This window comes from Sciurus carolinensis, chromosome 14, assembly GCF_902686445.1.
Source record: "Sciurus carolinensis chromosome 14, mSciCar1.2, whole genome shotgun sequence".
Lineage (NCBI taxonomy): Eukaryota > Metazoa > Chordata > Mammalia > Rodentia > Sciuridae > Sciurus > Sciurus carolinensis.
In genome coordinates, this window is record NC_062226.1 from 20656769 (window position 1) to 20680002 (window position 23234).

The 23234-nt window shown below is 41.9% G+C and overlaps 2 protein-coding genes across 4 annotated transcripts; one reads left to right on the forward strand and one right to left on the reverse strand.

Moving 5' to 3' along the window:
• The first annotated feature begins 1214 nt into the window (after positions 1 to 1214).
• Rnf183 (ring finger protein 183) lies at positions 1215 to 5339 on the forward strand. Of its 2 annotated transcripts, none has more exons than XM_047524913.1 (2): positions 1215 to 1351; positions 3899 to 5339. In XM_047524913.1, the coding sequence occupies exon 2, from the start codon at positions 3934 to 3936 to the stop codon at positions 4510 to 4512; it is 579 nt and encodes a 192-aa protein (XP_047380869.1). In that variant the 5' UTR covers positions 1215 to 1351; positions 3899 to 3933; the 3' UTR covers positions 4513 to 5339. The 2 variants fall into 2 exon arrangements, with proteins under 2 accessions (XP_047380869.1, XP_047380868.1); XM_047524912.1 differs by lacking the exon at positions 1215 to 1351 and adding an exon at positions 3044 to 3206.
• A 1954-nt stretch (positions 5340 to 7293) lies between these two features.
• On the reverse strand, positions 7294 to 23155 carry Prpf4 (pre-mRNA processing factor 4). 2 transcript variants are annotated; one of them, XM_047525351.1, is made up of 14 exons: positions 23022 to 23155; positions 22067 to 22244; positions 20564 to 20750; positions 17050 to 17137; positions 16576 to 16655; positions 16325 to 16418; positions 15741 to 15835; positions 14325 to 14383; positions 13569 to 13692; positions 12147 to 12236; positions 10027 to 10149; positions 9808 to 9915; positions 9601 to 9719; positions 7294 to 9064 (listed from the first exon to the last, which is right to left on the reverse strand). In XM_047525351.1, the coding sequence occupies exons 1-14, from the start codon at positions 23046 to 23048 to the stop codon at positions 8871 to 8873; spliced, it is 1566 nt and encodes a 521-aa protein (XP_047381307.1). In that variant the 5' UTR covers positions 23049 to 23155; the 3' UTR covers positions 7294 to 8870. The 2 variants fall into 2 exon arrangements, with proteins under 2 accessions (XP_047381307.1, XP_047381308.1); XM_047525352.1 differs by lacking the exons at positions 16576 to 16655; positions 17050 to 17137; positions 20564 to 20750; positions 22067 to 22244; positions 23022 to 23155 and having other exon boundaries at positions 14325 to 14422; positions 16325 to 16364.
• Positions 23156 to 23234: the final 79 nt, after the last annotated feature.

The window sequence follows — 23234 nt, forward strand, 5'->3', positions numbered from 1 at the left end:
TTCTGTTTATTCTCCAAATGTCATTGAAAAGATCACAAAAGGAATCAGAGAACCGTAAGTACAAGGAGAATGTGAGAGGGGATGTGAATATAATTGGGGACATGAGATGGGTGATGAAATGCTTTTGGAAGACAGTGAGGCTGTGGCACAGATTGTAGAACCAACATATATATGCTTGTTTATATTTTCATGTGTATAATAATCACATATGTAATATGTGTATATATGCACACATCGCACATGTATATATATATCACATATACATATACATACACATAAATTCCATTTGCTTCCCTTTTCCCATGATTTGCCTGATTGTGTAAAAATTGTGGGCTGTGGCTCAGTGGTAGAGCACTTACCTAGCATGGGTTCAATCCTCAGCACCATATAAAAATAAATAGCTCAAATAAAGGTATTGTGTCCATCTATAACTTAAAAATAATTTTTAAAAGTAGTAACAGGTCTAGTTAACATTTACTTGTGTTTCTGTGTGTCATTCACTAGGTTACACTCTCTGTGTACTATCTCATTTAATCTGTAGATCAAGAACATGAATTATTATCCCCATTTTCAGGGAGGAAACTGAAACTTGCAGAAATTAAATAGTTTGCTCATCTCCATTGCTAGTAAGAAGAGTCTGGATCTGTGTGAGGACTCTGACCCTGCTCAGGTCTACAAGTCCGACTTGCTGGAGAACCCAGACTTTTCCTGCTTATACTAAACTGCCTCTCCTCTGACATTTTTTCCACTGGATTATTTGTATTTTGCAAGAGCTCTTTGTTTTCATTCCAGGTGCTAAGAAGAGTGAAGGGTCTTCAGAGGTCCCTTGCCTCTGGTTAAAGCCAGGCTGTGCAAGAGTCAAGAGAGGTCAGCAGGAAGTGGCTAGCACAGGCCAGGATAGCGGAAGGAGATCAGCCCCACACAGAACAGAGGTCTGTGAGGGTGAGTGGACTTCCACCCCCTCAGAGAAAGAGTGAGAGTGACTCACAGGGGGAGGATGAAGAGACTTAAGCTTCCAGGTGGCCCCTGTACACAAGGAGTCCAAAGTCATCAGAGGGAAACCTGTGGCAGAGAGAGCTAGACCAAGCTGCAGAGACCCATGCAAATGAGACCTGCTCCAGGCAGGCTGGAAGCAGAAGTCACATCACAGAGCACTTGCTTGCAGGGCCGCAGGAGGAGGCTCCGAGGGAGCAGGTAAGGGCAAGAGAGCCACGTAGGGTCATGGAGGTGCAGAGTCACAGGGTCTGGAGTCTGGAGACACAGCGCTGCCATACAGGTGGACTCTGACCTGGGACGCATGTTTCCGGGCTCATTTTTCAAGCTTAGCCACTCTTTAGCTCTGAAGCCTTAGGTAAGTACCTTTCTTTGCCATCTTGTGCCTTGGCTTCCCCATCTGTCAAATGGGTGTAAAAATGATCAAGCTAACTTTGTCCTGAACCCCTGCTGAGTTCTACTGGGCACTTCACAGGGCTGCCAGGTGGGGTCATTAGCCTCTTTTACAGAAGAACACAAAGTGCGGAGATTAAGCCATGCAGGATCAATAAGGGCCTGCTTTCAAAGCCTGCATGCTTCTTACTTCCATTCTGCCTCCTTCACAGGGCGGGTTTAGAGAATCAAATGGCCTTTTGCAAATGGAAACAAATGACAAAAAGCCATTATGCTATCTAGTTGTGTTGCCACACAGGTCTTAGTGAGACAGGGACCCTCTGTAAACTCAGATGTGCCAGTTCCCTGTCTCTGTCACATTGGTGTTGGGGACAACGGAGTTCCACTGCAGGCAGTGAGTATTTGGTAATGACTCGTGCATAGGTGAGGAGATGACTTTAGGGTGGTGTTGAGGACTCACTGTCCCTGAGGTGTCCTGGTCTAGGGGTGGCGGGTGGGTCCATGGCACAGTGTCTCCTGGAGGGACTGGCCTCCTGCCAGCTGACCTTGGAAGCACAGCGGGTGTCTGAGGGAAGCACCACCGATAAGGGCCAGGCTGTGGCCACCATCCTCCTCTTCCTCAGCCCTCCATGGTAGCTCTGATTTGAGGGGAAAGGAGAAAGATTTTTAAGGACAGTGAGACAAGCTTATCTGGAATAAAGTTCAAATTTTCAGGTATGAGAATTTAAAAAATAAAACAAAACTTAGAGTCTTGCCCCCCCAGATAGCCACTGTTGACATTTGTTTGCTTATCTTTCCAGAGTTTTCCCAATGGGTATGTATCTTGGAAAATAGTCTATAATTAGGGGCTGGGGCTGTAGCTCAGTAGCAAAGCGCTTGCCTAGTGTACTTGAGGTATTGGGTTTGATCCTTGGCATCACAGAACCAGCTGGGTGACTTTGGGTGAGTCACTTATCTCCATCTGCAAAAGTAAAGTAAGTGGTTAGGAAGGAGAAGTGGTTTTTAAACTGCTCCCTCCGCACGAAACTCAACTCTTTAAATAATTTAAATGACCAAGATGAGAGATGGATACAAGCCAAGCATTTCTAGTTGAAGCAGGGAAGCAGGACTGGTGCTCCTCCCTTCTGACTACTCTCTTTAAGTCCCCAAGGCTGGCAGGATGGCCAGCTGTGGGACTCTAAGATCTCAGCGCTGGCTGCTGTGTTCTAAGAACAAAGCAGAAGGCAGCAAGGTTTGCCCAGGTAGTAGGCGCCTTAGAAGATCAGAAGAGGACAAGCAGGCTCGATGAGTCTGATATTCAGAGGTTTTAGATTGTGAAGTAGGTGAATTTTGCAGCAATAGAAACACAGGGCAGGCAGCTCTTTTGTGCAAGGAAGAGGAGGAGATACCAGCCATTTGCAAAAAGAAATGAGGGGAGAGGAAGCCCGGAAGACTCACTTACCCTCTCCATGATCCAGAGAGGAAATCGCCACGCCTGCCTTTCCAGACCAGGGATCTCAGGTCTAGAAAGAACCACCCACAATCATGCAGATACTTGGCTTCCAGGTTCGATTGGTTGCCACGCCCCAGGTGTGTGTGGGGGAAAATCAGGTCCCCAACCTCCCAGCTCTCTGGCCTTGGCTCCAGGCAGGTGCGCTCAACAGGCTGCAGCCTGGGCCACCTGGCAGCTCCAGGTGCTGTGAGCGCGCTGCCATGGCGACGGCCCGGGCTTGGTGGTGAGAAGGCAGTTTCCCAAAGCTTTGTGGATTCAGGAGGGAGAGACCAGAACCTCAGGCACTTCTGAGTTCTGCCTGATCCCACTGCAGTTCGCAGAAGCCCAGGTGGGTGTCTTGATGGTCTCCCTGGCAAAACAGGGTGGAGGATCCAAGGGAGACTGAGCGCAAGGGAGAGACTCTGCAAGGACTGACCTGGGGCCTGAGCGGGGTGGTCCCCAGATGAGAGAGGCTCCCAGATCAAGGGGAAAAGCTTTACCAGGGTCCTCCTCAGCAGGTCGAAGAGCGGGCCAGGCAGACTGGAGGATGGGCCCTCTAGACCATGGGGAGGAGAGAAAGAGGGCCTAGCATTTGTCCCCACAGGAAGGATAGACAAAGGACAGACAAAGACCATCTTGTCCTGGTCAGAGATTTAAGGTAGTAGTGAAGGAAGTATCTGTCCTCTAGCAAAAACCCCTGACCATGGTCCATCCTCTTTTCTGACTTCAGGGCAGTCAAGGGTCAACAGCGTGACCGCGGGGAGCATCTCCAAACCAGGGTGCAGTTCCTGCAATGCCAGCTCATTCTGGTGCTGTTGGCTGCGGGTGGTGGTGACTCAAGTCTTCACCCTGATGGAGGGGCAGCTGTGTAGCCTTAGAGTTAACCAGGTGGCTTAGGAATTGATGATCTGGAAAAAATGCTTTTGAACCTAAGCTGCGTTTGTAAAATGGGACTGAACGGAAGGCCACAGAGCTCTGAGCCTCAGGCCGGGCTCAGGGACAGAGCTTCACAGGTGCACCTTTGCTCCTTTTTTCTGCCAGGACATCCCCTGTGAGGCCTCCCGCGCGGTCTGAGGATGACGGAGCTGCGGGGCCGAGAGCTGGAGGCCGAGTGCCCTGTCTGCTGGAACCCCTTCAACAACACCTTCCATACCCCCAAAGTGCTGGACTGCTGCCACTCCTTCTGCGTGGAATGCCTGGCCCACCTCAGCCTGGTGACTCCGGCCCGGCGCCGCTTGCTGTGCCCACTCTGTCGCCAGCCCACCGTGCTGGCCTCAGGGCAGCCCGTCACTGACTTGCCTACGGACACTGCCATGCTGAGCCTGCTCCGCCTGGAGCCCCACCATGTCATCCTGGAGGGCCGACAGCTCTGTCTCAAGGACCAGCCTAAGAGCCGCTACTTCCTGCGCCAGCCTCGGGTCTACACGCTGGACCTGGGCCTGGAGCCTGGGAACCAGACCACACCTCCCCAGGACATGGTCCCGGCCACCAGGCCTACGCCCATCCCCATCCCCAGCCACTATTCTCTGCGGGAATGTTTCCGCAACCCTCAGTTCCGGATCTTCGCCTACCTGATGGCCATCATCCTCAGCGTCACTCTGCTGCTCATCTTCTCCATCTTTTGGACCAAGCAGTTCCTTTGGGGCGTGGGGTGAGCACTCTGTTTCTGGACGACAAGGAACTAAGTCTTTCTCAGTCACTGCTGGGGCCGGGGATGCAGAGCCTCATTTGTAGTATTTTATGGTGCAGATTGGATAGGCCCTATTGGCTTCTGGGAGCAGAGAAGACCCTATGGTGAGTGCGGATGTGGGCGCGGGTGGGGGCACAGCCAAACGGCTAGGAGACATGGAGGCCTCTGAGTGCAAACCAGGGGTTGTGTGGCTACAGAGCCACACAGCAAGTTGTGCCAAAGGACTGGACAACGGTATCCAGGGACCTGACTAGCCCAAATAGCAAGCTGCATCTCTCCTTGGAGCTGTTTTGGACTCAGTTCACATTTAAAAAGTTTTTTTGTTTTTATTTGCTGTTTTCGTTATGTTGCTAGAACATTTGGAAAATAAGTTTCAATTCTGTGGACAAATGTGCTTGTCTCCCTTTTCAGCTTTCTCCTTGGATGTCTTTCCACCAGTCCCAGTAAAAATGGTCTGCATTCCTTAATTCATTCATTTATCCATTCTACAACCACTAATTGGGCAGGTGCTGAGTGCAGAAGGGAAGAAAAGTGTAAGATTACCCACGAGTGGCCAATGGCTCCTAGCAGCAGGGAAGACGTGCTGTCAGCTGCTTCTTACACAGGACAACCTCTCGTCAGCACGTAGTTCGTGGAGTGTCAGGAGATAAAAGTCTCAAGGTGAAAGAAACCAGGATCAGCAGATGAAGAATCTGGAATTTGGCTGGGGTTGTGGCTCAATGGTAGAGTGCTTGCCTAGCATGTGTGAGGCACTACGTTTGAGCCTCAGCACCACAAAAAAATAAAGGTATTGTGTCCATCCACAACTACAAATATATATATATATATATATCTATGTATATATATATATATATATATATATATATATATTTTTTTTTTTTTTTTTTTTTTTAATCTAAATAAATCCCCCAAAAACCCAGAATCTGGGATTTGGGGTTGGGGATGTAGCTCAGAGGGAGAGCACTTAACCTAGAATGTGCAAGGCCCTGGATTCCATCCCCAGCACCATAAATAAGTAAATAAATATGAGATAGGAGGAACAGGCCTTCATTCTCTCTGCGGGTGCAGAAGTCTGATTAGACAGTGCAGGCTAGAGCTCTGACTGCCTCCTGTGATACTGGTTCTGGCCTCAGGAGGCAGGATGCAGCCCTGGACAGAGGCAGAACCTTAATCCCATCTCAGGCACAGCAGGCAGGGGACCTGGTTCTTACATGAAGAAACCAAGAACTGAGGAGCTAGAATTTGGAGCTGAGGTTGCCGCGTCAAGTTGCTGCCTTGCAGGGTCTGAAACCCTGATTTCTACTTTCCTACTTTTAGTTTGCCTGGTGGCTTGAGTTCTGAAACAATCCCAAAGTGGTTAACATACCATCACAATTACAAAAAGTTGACATTTTGAGTTTTTTTTAATTGGTGAAATAAACTGTCTGAACTTGAGTTAGTTTTATTTGGTCTAAATCATGTTCAGTTTAATTGAAGTATGTGTCCACTATAAATCCTTCTTAGGGGTCATAATGTACAAGATATTCCAAGAGAGACAAGTTTTAGGCTCCAATGTGCAGAAAAATTCTCCATTACCAAACTGGAAAACTGCCTACGTAACCCGCCAGGGACTAACAACCACCTCTCCATTGGCGCTGTCCAAGATAATTACACTGAAGCTGGGACAGAACCGCTCCCCGTTGACTTCATTTCTCTACACGTCTTTGCTCCTTAGCTTTGCAACAGGTGAGTTAGGCAATGATCTCACCACATTGTCAAAGGGAGACAGGCTAAAGCTATTCAGGATAGGGGACAGAGAGAGGAACTGGGAAGAGCCAGGAAGGAGCATTTGCCTTCACACCAGGGCCGCCTGGTCTAGGTGTCATCCCCGTCTTGATGAAACCAAGGCTCTGCAATCTTGGCTACCTTGTTCAAGATCATTCAAAATAGAACTTACATTCTTGGAGTAAGTACATTATAGTGTCTTCTATTTTCACATTCAGTAGTTCTAACCTTGAGGTGGTCCTGCCTTCTTAGGAGCGCCTTTGGTACACAATAGGCGGGGTGGGTTGTGCTTCTGCATTTAGACCAGAGGTGAGGGACACTGAGACCTGCTCTTATGATGGTTCCATGCAAGGAAAAATCTAGCTTGAAAGGCAGTTATCCTGTTGAGTAGTAACCCAAAAGGCTCCTCTGAAGTTCATGAGGTCAAAGTGGGAATGACTCCATTTGGTGTGAGGTCAGAGATGAAGTGACTTGTGAACGGGACAGTACACGAGGTAGAGTTAAAAAGCTGATCCATAGAGGAAAGAGGTCATGCTAGCTGCACTGGCCTGGTAGCCAGTATGGCCAACATACTCAAGAAAGCCTATGGAACCTCTTCAGAAGATAAGTGGTCAGACAGATTAGGGTTCAGATTCAGGTTCTATAACTTAGTACGTGGATAACTTTGAGGAAGTCACTTCTTGAAGCCTCAGTTTTGTCTATGAAAAGGGAATAATACTCATATAACCATGAGGACCACTGAGATGTCTGAATGTGCTGGTACACTGTCTAAGCAGGAGTAAGTGTTCTGTTCAGAGGTGGCCATGATGTTCAGCTCAGTATTATGAAATGCCACACCGGGCTTTGTGCTTCTCTACTACTTTCTTACAATGGTGTTTGAGGTAATGTATATTCTACCACACACGTTCTATTAAAGGCTTAGATGAAATATTTTTAACCCAACTACCATCTCATGAATCTCTACCAAAAAGCAGACAAAAAGACAAGTCTAAGGGAATAGTAAAATTTAAATCTGAGAAACTGAAAAGCATTGTTAGCCCACCACATCCAAGCTGCATGGGGTACACACATGTTCATTTTATATGTACTACAAAAATGGTGATGGAGTTTTTCTATGAAGGAAACAACAGACTAAACAACAATGCAGTGCCTACGAGGACAGACCTGAGGATTCAGAGGTTTAACAACTACTTAGGAAACACAACTATTTGGTTATAAATGAAATCAGGTTAACAATAGTATGTTAGCTACATTTACATTTTCATAATTTGCAGAAGAGATCCAAAGCCGCCATCGATCTCTCTGGATGGGTGAATGAAAGGGGTTTTGAACATTCATGGTGAAACCATCATATTAGCCCTTGTTTAACTCTTCCTTACACACACCCTTCTTCTAAATCCCTCTTTTTGTGTGAATTTACTAATTTCAGAGGCCAGAAAATGTATACCAGGGGTAAGAAAGTGAAGGCAATGACTGCAGGCCTCAAAAGTAAAAATTACGGAGCCCAGACACAGCTCACTGGTAGTATGGCTCACAGGCCAACAGTCCCCTATTAAAAAAGTTAAGAGTGCTAAGGAGACAGAAATTGTAGTAATCCATATCTGTAATTATCTGTTATATCCCAAGCCAAAAAAAGGGACTCCTTGGACAAATGACTAGGGTTCAGAAATGCTTAAATGTAGAAAACAATTTTAAAGGACAGTTTTTAAAGTAGGATGTTACTCTTAGCAAGTGGGTAATAAAGAAGAAATGGTTTGTTTACGAATGCCTGTTAGGGATTTTTTCCAGTTACTTTGACATGAAGTACGTTTTAATATATGAAGTACATCCTTTAAATAACCAACAGCAAGGAGACTGTACAATAGAGACATCATGTTTGCTTTCTACAAATTTCTTTGACTCTTGACACAGTGGCCTTGCTTTAGGGTAACATAAAGAATGTCAAATTTCAAAGCAAAATGGAAGGCATTTTCTGATGAGGTGAAGGTTCACTTTGGAGTTTCCTGATGCAGTAAGCATTCCAAGAGAACTTCACAGGAAGGGGTCAGAGCTTCACTATATAACCATCAGAATAGCTGCTGTCCACTCCACCACCTCTCATTCTCAACTGGCAGGAAAGGGACTTGCTGTGAGGCATTGTTCAACCAATGCATGGTGAGATGTGTCTCTTTCCTCAAGGGCTTTCAGAATATAGTCCAGTCACCTTGCTCAACGGATCACATGCAGTCCTGAAGCACGTACCACGTCATGGAAAGCCAAGTTTCAAGAATTAAAAATGCAGTCACAGTCCTGAGTGCTGAGAGCATTCAAACAAAGACAAATAAAAAAATGTCTTGGCAGTTTATGGCAGGGCCTGAAGACGAGAGTTACATTTTCAACCATGAAAGGGGTTCACCATCACCTAAGGAATGGGTTGACATGAAAATCCAAATCTACCAAGGGTCTATACATGGTAATTGGCAGAAAACATGATAGAACAAAACACATCAATTCTTTTCTTTTGAGGAAAAAAGCTCCTACTGGAGAGCTTGAGGGTGGAGTCGTTCTTCCATGGCCTGCCTATTCAGCCATCCAGAGCTTGAAGGTCCTGTCATATGAGCAGGTGGCTATGAGCTGTCCATCAGAAGAAATGTCTAGGCCCATCACTTTGCCTTCATGGCCAGCCAGAGTCTTCAGTGGGGACCAGCCTGGGTGGGTCCAGATCTTGGCTGTGTTGTCATAGGCGCCAGTGAGCAAGAAATTCCCATGGATAGCTATGGAGAAAAGAAGGGGAGATGCTTGAAGAATTCAAATATTCAAGAGCTTACCAACAAAAACAAAACAAAACAAAAAAACCACCCAAACATACTATTTTGAAAAAGAAGGCATTTCTATAGTTAGAAAAATTAAAAACTCAATATGCTGATTCTATATTCTTAGGAGGCCTCTAGGAAAAGGGAACAAACACAAGCAGACTGAGAAGTGACATCATTAAGGAATTTGGCTTTCCTTGGTAGACAAGATTAATATAACTTATAGGAATATTAAGGATACCCTTAATTAAGGGAACACCCATGGAGGAAAGAATGAAGCAAAGTATTCACAAGTCTACCTCCTGGCAACGAGAAACATGCTTTGCCATAGCTCTGCCCAGGGGTACAGCAGAGGGAAGGAAATGATAACTCACTCCTTTAACAGAGGTCAGATTCTCTCCTATTCTACTTCTAAGTTAAGCTAACAGCTGGACTGCATTCCATTGAGGTGCAACACCTGTCTGGTGTTTAGGCCTAAAATAGGAGGGGAAGCTTACGTTCAAACTTGACCCCAGTCACTAAATTCTGATGGGCAGGGATGGTATAGACACAACGCCGCTGTCGAAGGTCCCACACTTTGCAAGTGTTGTCACCACTGCCAGTTGCAATGTGGTAGCTATGGATCAGATGTAGTACAAAAGTTAGAAAACAGTAGTGACAGACCAAGAACCCTCTCCACCCCTTATTCAGTGAGCTTATTTTACCCATTGGGGGAGAAATTTATTCCATAGATTTCCTTGAGATGGCCTTCTAGGAACATGATACAACGTCCTGTACGCAGGTCCCAAACACGACCAAATGCATCCAGTCCCCTGACAAAGTAATAATATAAATGAACACTCTGAATCCAGTTCTGTGGGGAAGCAGGCACATCTGAGAGGTGACACTACTGAGCAGCCCCGGCTTTGTGGAAGAAACCTTACCCAGTGCCAGCCAAAGAGCCATCTTGATGGAAGGCAATGTCATACACACCCATGCTGTGGCCTTCCTGATGCAGGATCTCTTCTTGAGCTTCCAAATCCCATAAGCGCCATGAACGGTCATAACTAAGAAAAAGAATTACACTAGCAATCAACCAGCAGGTTGATTTGGCTTCTACAATGTGCAAGTTACTATCAGTAACTGTGGCTTAACTTATGGTTCCAAAACTGTTCTTTCAACAGTATGAGTAAGAAGTTCCTTTCTGGAATAAACAATACTTCAACAAGTAAGACTGGCATGTCTTAGGCATTAACAGGGAAATCTTGGACTTGCTGTAAATCTACTTTAGTGACTATTTTAAGAACATAATTCCCTAAGAAATGGCTCAGTAAAGATTCTCTTGCCTATTTTCTCCTCTCATTTTGTCATTATGTCTCCTCATGCATTGAATGACGAGGCCCTATACTGGATGCTGGGCATACAAAAACCACCAGACAAACAGACAAATGGAACAGAACAGAGTACAGAAATGCACCCATATATATCTGGTCAAATGTTTTTAATGAAAATGCCAAAGCAATTTCAATAGAGAAAGGAAAGTCTCTTCAATAACTGTGGTGGAACTAGTTATGCACGTGGAAAAAGAGACACCCCCCCCCCCCCAAAAAAAAGGGACAAACAATTTTAAAAAAGGACAAAGCATGGGGCTGGGGTTGTGGCTCAGTGGTACAGCGCTTGCCTAGCACTCCTGAGGCCCTGGGTTTGATCCTCAGCACTACATAAAGATAAAATAAAGGTACTCTGTCCATCTACAACTAAAACATACATATATTTTAAAAAAAAGGGGGAAAAAGCAACTAGATGCTGCACAAAAGAAGATATGCAAACGAATGGTAAGCATATGACAAAGTATTAATACCAATTGTCACTAGGGTAATAAGAATTAGAAACAAGAGTTACTTTAGATTAGGGAGAGAGGACTGAAGGGAGGGGAGGGGGTTTGGGGATAGGAAGGATAGTAGAATGAATCAGATATCATTACCCCATGTACAAATATAACCATATGACCAATGGGATTCTATATCATGTGTAACCAGGAGAATGAGAAATTATACTCCATTATGTATGATGTAAAAAAGTGCATTCTACTGTCATGTATAACTAATTAAAACAAATTAAAAAAAAAAAGAATTAGAAACATAGGATACCACTATACACTTGCTACACTGGACAAGCTGGTAAGACTGACACACCAAATGTTAGCTAGGATGTGAAGCAACCAGAATTCTTGGAATGTAAAATGATGTAACCACTTTGAAAAACTGCTGGACGTTTTAAAAAAGTTAAATATGCATCTATCCTGTGAACTAGCAAATGTACTCCTAGGAATTTACACAAGAGAAAGGGAAGAAAAACATGTCTGCAAAAAGCCCGGTATAAGAATATTTAGAGCAGTTTTATTCTGACTGATCAACAAGTTCGAGTGTCTATCACAGGACCAGCTGTGCTGCAGGTGCACAATACACCACTCCTCAGCAATAAAAAGGAACTACCGATACATGCAACATGTGAATCTTAGAAATGTTCCACTGGGTGAAAAGAAACCAGATGCAAATGAGCCCATACAGTCTGAATAGAGGTAATTCGTTTATAATGACAAATCCAATGAGTAGTTGCTTCAGAAAGGGGAACTGAGTAGGAAGTGGCTCGAGGGACCTTTCCCTGTATTGCCAAGGGTGTAAGTCACAGATGGTAGGTAGGCATTTGTCAAGACTGAACTGTATACTTAAAATAAACTCATCTCACTGGATGAAAGAAAAAGTTCATCACCAGATTCTAGCCTCACTGAACCTACAGAACCAGAAAGGGAAACTGATTAGTTGCCAGAGGAATTTTAATACAATGTGTAGTAAAAACCCATCTCTAAGTACTCACTACAATTTAAAAACAAATACACTTAGCCCTCACTATGTCATATTCTTTTCTCTGATTCTGATTCAGAGCAGTCCAAGAAAATTCTACTAGAAGATGTCTGCTCTACAAATTTACCTGGAAGACAATGAAAAAGAATTAACAAAATGCCACAAGCCTGCATGAACAGGACAATAATGGGATGGCTTACCAGGTAGTGCCCAGGAAACGTCCTGATGGATGCCACATCACCCGGGCCACACGCACTGTATGGCCTTCAATATCAGCCACTGGTTCATCACTGAAAAGGAACCAGACAAGTAAACCATTTTATAGTCATGTAAATATTTATTGGATTCATTTATTGTTGTGGAGATATACCCATTCTGTACATTTCAAGTGGCTAAATTGTAACTATACTTATTTATGTTAGGGTTAACAATAATTAAGCACCTTCCCAAGGTTTGGCACTATTTCACATTCCCATAAGGCCAGCTGACTACCACCTTAATTCTCTGTTAAACTCTCAATGCCATTCCATTTAGTATTAGAGAAAAGTAATATACATCTGCCTGGCAAGCAAGATAGTCACTTTGCACTAAAATAGTACTAGGATTTTGGAAAGAAAACATACTTTGAAATCATACTTAGAAATCAAACTGCTTTAGTACAAGTGGGTTACAGATAAATCTTTCTCAAATCTTAGTTGATTTAAGAATCCAAATGGAAAAAAGGAACTCCTAAGTAGAGAGAGGCTTTTGATGGTCATGAAATTCTGCTACCCAGCACCCACAGAAAGATCAAACACAAGGGAAAGGAAATAAACATGAACCCTAAAGAGGGCAATTAAAAAGGGAACTTTGTCAATGTGCATACAAAGAACTAACCAGGGCCCCAGGGGAATAAACATTGCTAAGTATTACCAAAGCCAATTAAAACTTGCTGGCTTATAGATAAGACCCTATTTGGCAAAGCAGAGACACTAATTAGCTCTTTAAAAGATTCTGGAATAAAAACCTTCCTGTGCTTTCCCAAAGAAAGAAAACTAAGCAATTGAATTCAGATGTCTTAAACCAATAGGGTACACACACAATTTTCGGCGGGGGTGAGGGGTTTAGCAAAAATAATTAAATAAAACCCCAAACCTGTTGTAGTTGATAAATATATGCTAGGTAAAAGACGGAGCCAGCGGGAGATGACACAGCTTCTTGGCAGTGCTGCCAGACAGAACTTCACTTTCCTCTCCCCCATGGTTGTGTGCTAAGAAGCAACAGACTACCAAGACGGTTATCCTCAGTCCATCTACCAAACCGTACATTTCTCCAGTGTTAATCTACTGCGGAGGAGGTAGGCTGGTTCTTTCCAAAACAGCTGCAGCTGGGAAACAGTGCCACTATGCTACAGGCACAAACTGAGGTTCAAAGTTAATAAGTAAGAAAAACCTGGCACAATTCCTCTGGTGAAAAAAAGGTCTCAAAAAGAAATCTTCCATTATATTTTCACAATAATTTACCTTAATTCCTAGTTTATTGCAGGGGTCAAATGTCAGATTTTTAACCCTGAGGTGCTGAGGGCCAACCAATGACCTATCTACTTTAGGGATGGCAGTCTGATTATGCATGGTAATACTCACCTGTCAAGACTCCAAAGCTTCACAGAACCATCAGCAGCACAAGAAGCCAGATTGACATCTTTTTGGTCCAATGAGATAGTAGATTTGGGATGGAATACAATTGCTCCTACATTTGTGTTATGGCCTAAAATAGAGAAGAAAGTTAAAGGGTTCTCACTTCTTTATAACCTATAGCAAAATATAGACTGATGAACAACACAGATAAGAATATGTCAGGGAATATGTGTGTACACATAAAGTATTAAAGTGACTATTTAGCCAGGCACATGCCTATAATCCCAGTGGCTCAGGAAGATGAGGCAGGAGGATTACAAGTTCAAGGCCAGCCTCAGTAACTTAGCAAGGCCCCAAGCAACTCAGTGAGACTCTGTCTTAAAAAATAAAAAGGGCTGGGAATGTGGCTCAGTAGTAAAGTGCCTCTGCGTTCAATTGCCAGTACACACCACCCCTCAATATAAATAAATAAAGTGACTATTCAACAATTAAAAAGAAAAAAACTATTTTAAACTAATATTTAGATTAGATTTAAAAAGTAAAACACTAAAGGTCTGTGTTTATTAGTTTAGACATAAAATGCCAGAGTGTGGATGGATATGAGAAAAAGCTTGTATAAGTATGAAGTCATTATATTCTGGCCGACAACAAACTGAATCAGAATCAATGCCATGTGTACTGGGTTTGAGTGTAAGGCAGAGTTTTAAAACTTATCAGAGGTCATGGTGGGGAACAAAACAGGTCTAAACAAGACTAACTTACCTCGAAGTGTGTGAAGGAGGTTGCAATCGGGAACAGACCAGAGCTTGCAAAGCCCACTCCTATCAAATACAAAGGAAAGCATCTCAGCCAGGGTTGGTCTGGGAAGGAAAAGGTACCTTGGTAACATTACTAAAGGACAATCTCTTCTCACCCCCTATATACTTTACAGTGGCAGACAGAAAATAAATAAATAACAACAGGCTAATAAATTGAAGGGTTATAGAAGAGAGATACAGCCAGGTCTCAGAGAAGCAGAGGCTTCTTGGACCCTACTGCTGTTCTACTGAACAGTATTACTACTATTCTCCTTAATTTCTGGATCATGTGAGGAAGACAGAACAAATGAAACTATCATGTCCTATTTTAAATATGATAGCATTTTGTCATCTACAAAGTATCTAAATTAAAAAAAACATTTATTCTGGAAATTTTCTAAGAATTACTTTTGTATCTACTATTTCAAAGGATTTTTATAACAAACATGAGGTAGACAGATATAGCAGGAATTTCCATTTATGCTTTATGGTTAAGGTAACTGGGCTAGGGATGTAGCTCCATGGCAGAGTATTTGGTGCGAGGGCCTGGGTTTGATCTCTAGCACCTCAAAAAGAAAAAAACAAAGATTTTTTAAAAGCACTATAAGGTATAATTAAGGTAACTGAGGCTTGGAGAGGTGATCTCTAGAGTTCTTTGGCTTTCTCCTGGACCACAGTCTCAATTTCTGCCTAGCTGAGTAATTCCTATGTATTTAATATAAGCTTCCTCTTTCACTAGATACCATATTCCACAAAATAAGCAAAAACAAAATAAAGCAAAACAGGACTGAGGTAAGTATAGCTCAGTGGTAGGGCGCTGCCTAATATGTATGAGACCCTGGGTTCAACTCTAGCACTGCAAAAAACCAACCAAACAAACCAAAAAAAACAAAACAAAGTTATTATATCCCAAGAGTTTCTGTATATGTGTTAAGTAGAAAATAAAGATAAATGAACACTTACTGACTTGTTACCACATGTTAGGCATTATCAAGGCAAAATGATTTACATACGCTAGCTCACTTCACTTTATATATAAGGACACTGAACCTTATAGGGATTACGTATCTTAGGTAGGTCACAGAATTCAAACAAAAAACAGAAACGAAACAGCTATTTATATTGAGGTGTGAATACTACTTGGTCTATAAATTAACTATACGATCTGCTTCAAAATGCCAGTGTCAAGAACATGAGTCTGCTACATATGATGGTTCTCTGGAGCCTTGGTAAAACAAAGATATGTTGTATCATGTAGTATCTGTAGTCTGGTGTGATCATGAGAAACAGAGGAAGTAGAACTAGACAGTTATGACAAATGCTAATTTTTTTCTGGATCAGTCTCCATTTAGGAAAATGTCAACTGGAAAATTGAACTTACCAACAAGCTGTGGCCAGCATTTTGGAATCGGGACTAAAGTGACAGTAGGAGATAGGCCGATCGTCCCCAATCTGACTGCAGAAGTTATTCAGAGACTTAAGAAATAGAAAAGACGAATGACAACATTAATAGGGTAACCCAATAGGGTAAGCCAAGTTCCTTGGCTTTTTCACCATAAAAAAAAGGGAAAGCTTTCAATTTTAACCCACCCCAAGACTTTTATACTTTCAATGTTGTTATTAGGAGACACTTGTGTTGGTGAACGGAATCAGGCTTATTTGGAGCTCCAACTATATTCTAGCCTTAGTAATACTAACTTCTGTGTCAGCAAATATCAACAGAAGACCATGTAGCAGACTGAGGCACAGCTGCGACACATTAAAAGGGAGTAGTCAAAAATAGAACCAGCGGCCTCTGCACGTACAAAGCACAGCAGGTTCCTGCCACCTTAACTAACAGTGCCTTGCATATCACAAGATCCTGCAGGGAGGAATAGTAATGTAGTTGCCTTTACCTTCCTTGAGATGGGACAAAGTAGAAAATCTAGTAATATAAGGTATTGAACATCACTGTAAAAACCTTACCCGGAGGGATTTGTGCAGCTCTTGCATCTGGGAGGTCCTAGTTGTCTCAGGTATCTCTTTATGGAGACGGGCCTCTTCCAAGCGTTTCATTGCCCTGTGACACAGAAATAACACTGCTACCAGGAACAAAGGGGCTGTCAATGAGGGTTCACACATTTCATATAACCACCACTATCTTCACATAGTCAATCCTCATTCTCTCAGAGGAAACAAGAAAAAATATGCTTCTTTCTTCTAGAGGCGCTGCTTACCTGGGCAGTGAATAATTAGCAATCCACAGCCTAGCCACCTTCAGGCTGTTTGGCCCTTCATGGTACCAGGTTTGCTGATACTGAAAGGCAAACAAAGAGCAAAAATGTTAAGTCTGAAACAAACCTGCCCTTCCCAGAGCTGTCAATTCTCTATTGTAACTGCCCAAGAGAAGGTGAATTATTTCAGTACTAGGATGAAGTCAGCCATATGTGCTTTTACTGTATTTCCATGTCTTATTTGATGGCTCTGATTTCTCCATGAGTTCACCTAGAATGCTATGGTTCTCTCCTGAATAGAAAACTCACTTAGATCCATTGATATTCACACAAGAATCACAAACATTGCCAGAACTGCTTCTGAATGGAAGAACCCTCAAAGTCTTTTCTCCCCTTATCCTAGCAAAGCAATCCACTGAGAACAGAACTATTCCATTTCCTTGATATTTACACTGTCAAACCAAAGACATATATTACCTCTTCTTTGGACTTCTTAGATTTCTCATCATCTTTTTTTGTCTTTTTTAAGGCATCAGTACCAACCACTGAGAGGATATTTCTTAACCTGTAACACAAAAAGATCAGTATGTAAACATGGTTGAGATAAGACTGTCAAAAAGTATAGTAGTCCATGTCCCCACCCTCACCTACAGGGGGATACATTTCAAGATTCCCGGAGAAACTGGGTACAATGGTGTAGGCCAGTAATCCCAGGGACTTGGGATGCTGAGGCAGGAAGACTGCAAGTTTGAGGGCAGCCTCAGAAAGTTAGTAAGATCCTGTCTCAAAATAAAAATAAAAAGTAGGGACAAAGCTTAGTGGTAGAGCACCCTGGGTTCAATCCCTATTATAAAAAAAAGGAAAAAGATCCGCAGAGAATGCCTAAAATTGCAGCGAGTACCAAACCCTATATATACTGTTTTTTTTTTTTTTCTTTCTTTCTGTTCCTACATACTTATAAGTTTAATTTGTAAATCAGGAACAGGAAGAGATTAACAGCAATAATAAAATAGATTATAATAATAAACTAGTTATGTGAATGTGATCTCTTTTCTCTCTCTCAGAAATACTTTATTGTCCTGCACATATTGGTGGATCAGTGAGGACATTCAGGACAAAGAGATAACTCTTTCTCTTGGTGGGACAGAATAGGATGGTGCAAGGGTTTACCATGTTACTCAAAATGGTATGCAATTTAAAATTTAAATGATTTCTGGAATTTTCCATTTAACATTTTTGGACTGTGGGTGACTATGGAAAACTGAAAACCATGGAAAAAAACTATAGGTGTTATATGTGGGGAGAATTGCACATCTGCAATTCTCACCATTCACAACTCCAGCAACCTTCTGTTAAGAGTCAAACAGATGTGCCTAAACTTTCATGTGATTTCTTCCACCCCATCTTCTTTATTTGAAGATTTCCTAAACTCAACTACAAGCAATTTCCTATCCCATTTGGAGTCAACCACCCTGTACACTGCTACCCTTGGTCAGTAAAGATAACTACATCCCACTGAAGGGCACAATACACTGGATACTAACTGAGGTACTAAGAAAACAATAATTCAAAGAAATAGTTCTGGGTTCCAAGTAGCATAGCTGTGGGGGAAAGACAGAAAGTAACAGGGAGATATAGTACACTATATTAAGTATCAGGACAGCAGTAAGCAGAGTGCTAAGTTGGAATACAGCAAGGGCACCTGAGCTAGGCTTCCCTATTTTGACTAGGGAAAGCTTCACAGAAAGGGTGTTATCTAAATTGAGTCCTCAAGTAGTCAGGCCAAAGGGTCAAAAATGGGAAAATGAACTGGGTGCAGTGGTGCACACCTGTAAACTCAGTGACTCAAGAGGCTGAGGCAAGGGAATTCCAAGTTCAAGACCAGTTTGGACAACTTAGTGAGACTGTCTCAAAACAAAATAAAAAAGGGCTGGTGTAGCTCAGTGGTAGAGTATTGCTTGGTTCAATCCTCAGTACCGTAAAACAAAAAACAAAAAATAAAAACAAGCCCAAAACATGGAGAAATGAGAGTTGAGGCAGAGGGTTAAACAAATGTAAAGGCCTGGAGGTAAGAAAACCATGTTGAGCTTGGAATCACAAATAGTTCAGTAAAGGTGAAGCATGGGGTACAAGGAGGACTGGTGAAGGATAGGCTGGAAATTTAAGTAGAAACCAGGTCACAAATATTTGTTAGTGTTATGCCAAGAAGAGTTTACATTTGAGAAAGCGCCCTAGAAAAGTATGGAGAATGGATTGAAAAGGAAAGAATAAAGGCTGGGAAATCACACTGTATATTGTTGTAGAAACTTTTGAGTCATAATGATGGCCTTGAATTAAGATATTGGCAGTAGGGATTCAAGGCATTCACCCAAGAAATAGAATAAAGAAACAAGGTAGAATTTGATGGTGAAGAAGACATACAATAAACAACAATAAAAAGTATGTCCTTTGAAATGGCTAATAAAAAAATAACACTTTGATAGAAAATAATGGAGGGGCTTATTTGCAAGGATCAGGTATTAGGGAAAGTGTCTTTGAACAGGTGGCATTTATGCTGAAACAAAAGAATGAAAAGACTCTAAAAGACAAAAGACAAGAACAAAAAGAGAAAAATTTAGTGGAAAGACAAAAAGAGCTTGAGTATTCAGGAAGACCAATGTAGCTGTCTAGCAAATTGGGGAAGAATAGAACAAGGTGAATTTGAAGACCTTTTTGGTCATGACTAGGAGTTTCTTATTCAAAGTATAAAAAAAAACATGGTAGTACCCCCTCTCCCCTCAATGCTGGATCAAAATAGAACCTTGTGCATGCTAGGCAAGTGCACTAATACTGAGCTATATCCCCAGTTTCAGAAACTGTAGATTTTTAAGCAAGCAATTAACACATTTTCAGCAGTCACCAACTATCTGGATGTGAAAGTTCTGGAGAAAGAGCACAGGTAGACTAGAGGAACATTCACAAATAGAATGGACTAGATTTTGCTGACTGACTACAAAGGAGATGAGGAGGGTTTTCAAATGAGAACTGTGGGAATGTCAGTGCCATTCTGAAGGGGAATAGGAGAGTGGGGCACAAATATCAAGTAAGCTGTCTCAAGTTTGAAGGAGCTGTAGGATATCTAGGCAACAGAGATTTTTGGAAGTCAGCAGAATATACATAGTAAATGATGCCATGGAGTGGCTCTGATCTCCCAGGGTGAGTACAGGATAAGGACAAAGAACTGCAGCCTATAAAGGTTAGGCAGGAAAGAGATTGAGAAAGAGAGAAGAATGAGCTAGAGAGATAGGAGGAAAATCAGAAGGATTTGGTTGTATGGGAATAAAGGAAAGGAAAAGTTTCAGGCAGAGAGTGGCAGGCAGTCTACTAGGGCTAGTCTTAGTAAAGATGGGTTTGGCATCTTAACAAAGTAATTTCAAGATGTTAGGGGTCAATCGTTATGTAAGGGGCCAAAAAGAAAGGAGGACTTTAACTAAAGAGAGAGTAAACATAAACCATCTCTCTAAGAAGCCTGATGATGAAGGGAAGAGATGATCCATTATGGATACAGAGATAGGAGAAAATCCTCAAAAGTGCATATTACTATGACCCTGTGCAACCTTAAAATCACAAGAGGAGCATTATCCAAGGATAGTGCTTCTGTAATTATATCCAAAAACATACAAAACTATGTTTTATATCACTGACATAGAACATGTTTGATGTGTAAAATTTCAAAGCTCAACAACAACTTTTATCCAACTCACAACTTCACACCGGGATGGTACAGGAGTATATTAGCACCCTCTACACAGCCCACAAAGGAAAGTTGGTATTGGAGTAAAAATTGGCCTATAGGTTAAAACTATATAAACACAACATAAGATACTGTTAACACTGATACTTCTATTAAAGTTTCAGCTAGAGGATCAACTGGATTTGAAGCAAGAACCTTGTGATGGATTTAAAAAAACAAAAACAAAACAAAAACAAAAAACCTATTTAGAAAGGTCACCTTTCTCTTCTTTCAGCAGGGCCCTCTCCAAAAAGTGTGATAGGTTCCCCCAAGGCTCTAAGGCAAGCCTTGACCTCTGAGTCATCTGTGGAAACATTGATTTGCCGGGCTCTCTTCCTTCTTTCAAACTCAGCCAATACTTCTGCCTGCCGTTCACTGATGTGCTCTTCAATTTCAAATACTTCTCCTATAAAAGGAATAGGCAATATCAGCACACTCACCAGATCTTATTTAAATAGGGGGAACAAAATAATTTCTAACAAAGTACGTACATGACCCTAAGGAGAGGTAACTGCTTATTACACACTTTATAATTTACCATTTTCAGTTTACAAACACAGTTTAGATGAGATCAGAAAAAGTGCAGAATATCTTTAGCAAATGAGTTTATTAGGCCTTCTAATCAGGTGAACTAGAAATATTATTTTAACTAAAAATATTTGCTAAGAACAGTCCCAGTACAGGGACACATAAAACATTAATTAGTAAACTGGAAATAATTACCAGGAAAATAAAATTTCCCTAACTACAAGGTTTTTTGGAAAATCCAGCAACTAGTTTTTTTTAAAATCCATATCTGGGTATGCACATCTAAAGGAAAAATGAGAGGTACAATACTGACATAGTCTTAAAAACAACGGAAAGGCTTAAAAAAAGTTACTAAAGCACATGATGTAGAAAAGAAAATGTGAGGGAGGATGAGAAACCTGACAAAGTCCTTCCTGCAGAGGACTCTTCATCTTATACCCTTTTGTACTGTCTTGACTTTATGATAAATATATATAATTTTATCTTAAAAATACAGTGGAATTCTTGTTAGTGACATAGAAAGATATCACCAACAATATATAGAGTGAAAAATGCTGGTTAAAAAACAATTTATAAGGGGTGGGGGGAGGGGAAAAATATAATAAACATCATTACCCTATGTAAACGTAAAAAAAAAAAAAGTCAAAAAAAAAAAAAAAAACAAAAAAAAAACAATTTATATATCATGATTTCATTTACAGAAAAAAAATTATGTATTTTTATAGCTGTGTGAAAACTTTCAGAAAGAAATACATTCAATTAATAAGAATGTATTCTTATTAATTCGTACAGTTTGAGCTTTAAAAATTAAGTTACTATTATCTTTATAATAAAAAATTATTTCAGTTGGGGTAACAAAAAAATAAGTAAATAAAGAATATTAAAAACTCTAGTTCCAAACTAATGCTTGAACTGTTAGATCTCCAGAAGACAAACAGAATCAATGTGAACCCAAATATACACTGATAAATTTATAAAATTACTAATACTTAATGGAAGAAAAAACTGTATAAAAAGTTTTTAAAGAAAATCTCTAAATCCTGCTAAGAAGGATAGACAAAGTACAAATAGATGCAAGTTTCAAGACTGAATTTTTTGATATTATAAAATGAGTAGTATCTAAGTTTGGGAAGGTTTTCATTACAGAAAACTGCAGCCACAAAGGTAAAGATGGACTTGGAATCTGCATCTTACCAGAGGTTATATTAATATTTCCTGCTTCAATTCCTGCTTTCAATCCTTCTTTTCCCAAAATGCCAGACTCTCCTTTGGCCAGACGCTCTCTCTCCTTCTCTTCCAAACTTCCATAATAGATGTGTGGTTTCTTCACAACAGGAGCTACTAAGTCATCAGGTGCTTTAGTTTTGGGTGCCTGTTAAATCAAAAGGTTGGATTAACCTAAAACTTTATCTTAGAAATTTACCAGGCTTCCCCAAAGGATGAAGCTCATCCTGAGTGTCAATCCTGTTTTCTCCAAAATCCGAAGAGCAGCTTCAGCACTAGTTAAGATGTTCTGAAATTCACTGATTTGCGAGGGTGGGGAGAGGGTATTTCATTCTCTCACTCAAATTTGGCCGGTAGGAAATAAGATTAAAAACAAAACAAACAAACAAAACTAGTAAAGTCCTTTTTTTTTTTTTAAATCAAAGATCTGCTTTGGAACATGTCTACTTCAATCTGTTGGAAGTGCAATCGGTTTTATGATTCTTCCAGGGCTTATTGATCATCACGGGGGAAATACCAAGGGTAACAGGTATAAACAACGCGGTGCTAAAGGGAAACAAGTTACAACGTTACTGATTTATACATTTCAAACTTTTTCAGACTGAGTAGATTAGGAGTTAGAAGGCCTCATTACAATTACGAGAACCTAACTCTTGGCCAGGGCATTCCTCCTTTCAGAGCAGTTTTTAGACCAGTCGGAGGAAGTGTTTACCGTTCGGGGCGTAACGGGAGAGATGCTAGAGAGATTTAGCACATGAAAGCTCTTGGGGACCAGGAAAACGCTGCTGGGCTCTCCAGGACCAGAGTCCCACAGCCTTCCTCCTCGGCCCTCCACGGCTTTAGCCCGCTCCCTAACGGCCCCTTCCCGCAAGGACCCCCCCTCTCCGCTCCCTGCCACAGTGAACTGAGATCCAGAGCTCTGTACCGTGGAGGAGGCTCGTGAGGAAGCCATGCTGGGCTCCGGAGCCGCCAAGCCCAGCGAAAGCCGCGCTCAAGGTTTCAGACCGTCCACCGCGCGCCTAGCAAAGCGGAAGTGCATCACCTGCCGGAAGTGGGTCAAGAGCAGTCGCGGCGCCCTAGGGGCGCGGGGCATGACGGGAGTCGTAGTAGCAAAGTTTCTGGCCGAATGGGGGGGGGG

Excerpts from the sequence above, each read along its gene's own strand:
- Rnf183 (XM_047524913.1), top strand. The coding sequence starts at position 3,934 with ATGACGGAGCTGCGGGGCCGAGAGCTGGAGGCCGAGTGCCCTGTCTGC.
- Prpf4 (XM_047525351.1), bottom strand. The coding sequence starts at position 23,048 with ATGGCTTCCTCACGAGCCTCCTCCACG. Across the intron at positions 16,419-16,575 it reads GCTAATTATTCACTGCCCAG|GGCAATGAAACGCTTGGAAG; the intron begins GTAAGCAGCGCC and ends TCTGTGTCACAG. Across the intron at positions 14,384-15,740 it reads ATGCTGGCCACAGCTTGTTG|GAGTGGGCTTTGCAAGCTCT; the intron begins GTAAGTTCAATT and ends TGTATTTGATAG.